The 3182-nt window shown below is 37.5% G+C and overlaps 2 protein-coding genes across 2 annotated transcripts in view; one reads left to right on the top strand and one right to left on the bottom strand.

Annotated features, from left to right (window-relative positions):
* LOC104739349 (protein MEI2-like 1) overlaps positions 1–2366 on the top strand; it is a gene marked incomplete in the record, with an annotated part of 8498 nt that extends 6132 nt beyond the window's left edge. The window contains 6 exon segments of the mRNA XM_019237909.1: positions 1–205; positions 291–375; positions 482–550; positions 642–821; positions 1073–1459; positions 2089–2366. Coding sequence (XP_019093454.1) covers positions 1–205; positions 291–375; positions 482–550; positions 642–821; positions 1073–1225 — 692 coding nt within the window.
* The window catches only part of LOC104756918, a 5606-nt gene continuing 5574 nt past the window's right edge, over positions 3151–3182 (bottom strand). The window contains exon 13 of the mRNA XM_019231416.1: positions 3151–3172. Within this exon, the coding sequence (XP_019086961.1) occupies positions 3151–3172 (22 nt within the window). The remainder of the gene's footprint in view (positions 3173–3182) is intronic.

Genomic DNA, 3182 nt, shown 5'->3' with positions numbered 1-3182 from the left:
CTCATCTCTTTCCTGGAAGGAGTCCAATGGGTTCCATGCCAGGGTCCTTTGACTCGCCAAATGAACGATACAGGAATCTCTCTCACCGTAGAAGCGAATCTAGCTCTAGTAATGCGGATAAGAAACTGTATGAGCTTGACGTTGACCGTATATTACATGGGGACGACAGGAGGACAACGTTGATGATTAAAAACATTCCTAATAAGTAAGTGAATTTTGATTGTCTTTGATTAAGATGTAATCTGTTTTCATCCGATTCTTTTTTAATAAAAAATCCTGCTATGGTTTAGGTATACTTCTAAGATGCTTCTATCTGCCATTGACGAGCACTGTAAAGGAACATATGATTTCCTATATTTGCCAATTGACTTCAAGGCAAGCAGGCGTCCTACCATTTTATATAAGAAAGTCTTATTTAGCAGACATGAGCTTTTTGGTATTGGCAATATCGATTTTATCTAATCTCACTCTCTCATTTCAGAACAAATGCAACGTGGGATATGCTTTCATCAACCTTATTGAACCTGAAAAGATTGTCCCATTTTATAAGGTATACTGTCTTGTATTGCTGCTTTTTCTTATCGCTTTTGGTCTTTCTTTGGGAGAGCATTGGTTAAAAGCTTCAAAAACAACATCCACAGGCATTTAATGGCAAAAAGTGGGAAAAGTTCAATAGCGAAAAGGTGGCAACGCTTACGTATGCTCGTATCCAAGGGAAAACAGCTCTTATTGCCCATTTCCAGAATTCAAGCTTAATGAACGAAGACAAACGATGCCGGCCTATTCTCTTCCACACCGATGGTCCAAATGCTGGTGATCAGGTAGATTATTAATAAAGCTTCATGATAGAAATTTCGTCTGGTTTTGGTTCCCCTTATCTCATTTTAATCCATCATATTCATCTCCTTGCTTGCGGCTCGTATTCGGTCTCCCTTTGGTTGCCAGTATTCAGATGTGATTTCATTATATTCATTAGATCTGGTTATGCGCAGTTGTAGATAGAGAGGGTCGTAGTTAATGAATATAACATTCATATAATCATATTATCTCCCTTTGTTGTTATATATCACAGGAACCATTTCCAATGGGAAGCAACATACGGTCAAGACCAGGCAAGCCACGAACCAGTAGCATTGATAACTACAACAGCTTTAGCATTTCTTCCGTTTCTGAAAACCGAGAAGAACCTCCTAATGGCACTGATCCGTTCTTGAAGGAGAACTAACTAATGAGCAAACATAAGCAGAGGTAAAAGCGGCCAAAAAAAGAAAAAAAAATGGAGGCCTGAAAGATAACAAAAGGTTACATATAAATATATTTTATTACATAATATATCATCCACACACCCTAGAGTTCTGTAAATCGGGGGGTGTTAGATTTACCCTGACAAAACTCATTTTGCAGTGAAGAATTTTTTTGGAGAGATGAAAAACTTTGTTGACCACAAACCTTTACCCAGGTNTAAAGCTTCATGATAGAAATTTCGTCTGGTTTTGGTTCCCCTTATCTCATTTTAATCCATCATATTCATCTCCTTGCTTGCGGCTCGTATTCGGTCTCCCTTTGGTTGCCAGTATTCAGATGTGATTTCATTATATTCATTAGATCTGGTTATGCGCAGTTGTAGATAGAGAGGGTCGTAGTTAATGAATATAACATTCATATAATCATATTATCTCCCTTTGTTGTTATATATCACAGGAACCATTTCCAATGGGAAGCAACATACGGTCAAGACCAGGCAAGCCACGAACCAGTAGCATTGATAACTACAACAGCTTTAGCATTTCTTCCGTTTCTGAAAACCGAGAAGAACCTCCTAATGGCACTGATCCGTTCTTGAAGGAGAACTAACTAATGAGCAAACATAAGCAGAGGTAAAAGCGGCCAAAAAAAGAAAAAAAAATGGAGGCCTGAAAGATAACAAAAGGTTACATATAAATATATTTTATTACATAATATATCATCCACACACCCTAGAGTTCTGTAAATCGGGGGGTGTTAGATTTACCCTGACAAAACTCATTTTGCAGTGAAGAATTTTTTTGGAGAGATGAAAAACTTTGTTGACCACAAACCTTTACCCAGGTTGTTGTTGCTTCACCAGTTTTGTTGTAATGTATTATCAAAATCCCCAGAGAAAATATTGCAGGTTTTTTTTTGTTGTTCTTTTTTTCTTCTTTCTTTTGGGTTTTTGGGTTTATATTCAAGGATTTTTGGTTCTTGCTATCAATGTATAACAGCCTTGGATTACACTCATCTTCTTTTGCTGGCTATTTGTAGCCATTCCATGTTGTACTCTTTGTCTTTGAGAGGTTTTTTGAACGCTTCTCTTTTTGGATATAAAAAAATATTATTTTTCTTAAGTTTTGTTCAGTCGCAAGACCTTATTATATAATGAAGCAGTTGAATTCTACAAATAGCACTGATTCCATGGGTCTCATTGAGTATGATGATTCAAGGTTTCAATGATTTTCGCTGGAAAGCCTGGAATTTAGTATATGGTGTGACATGAAACTATTTTAATTCCGAAGTTTCTTAACCAAAAGTTATTCAAAGCATTGTGTGCTGTTGTAAGAGGTACAAGAGCCACAATCATGAGATGCTAGAAAATGTGGCAAAGCTACTTCGAGAGAGAGAAGACAAAAATAAAGAAGTAGCTTTCGGAAGTAAAGAAACAAAAGTGTCTTTGGTAGCGGAAACATATTTTGTTTTTGTTTCCATTGAGCTATAGAAGGACTCTGTAGATGAACAAACGTAGTTTCCAAGGGAACCCAAGCCGTGAAATCACAACTTTTGAACTGGAACATGTCACTGTTTATACATCAATGCTGGACTTCACCACATTGATACAATACTGTCACTTGTTAGGTCGTCAATCAGGCAGCTTCATAAAACAGAATCTCTGGCTGAACCTTCCTCTCTCCACAGAATTTGACCATATTCTTCCAGTCACCAACATCCTATGACACCACCACACATATATCAATCATGTCTACCTTAAACTCATCAGTATCCAACTCAAAGAAGACAAAGGGTAACTGTTTCGTCTTACCTCTCCTGCTAAACACTCACGTCTGAGATTGACCCACCGGTTCTTTTCATAAGCCAAGCATATGTGTTCTCCTACTCCACTGCAACCAACCTGCATCACATCCCAGATATTCTGACACTTTAACAAA

The sequence above is a fragment of the Camelina sativa genome, chromosome 2 (genome assembly GCF_000633955.1).
Source record: "Camelina sativa cultivar DH55 chromosome 2, Cs, whole genome shotgun sequence".
NCBI lineage: Eukaryota > Viridiplantae > Streptophyta > Magnoliopsida > Brassicales > Brassicaceae > Camelina > Camelina sativa.
The sequence above is the reverse complement of the archived record's forward strand: the minus strand, read 5'-3'. Positions and strand labels throughout refer to the sequence as shown.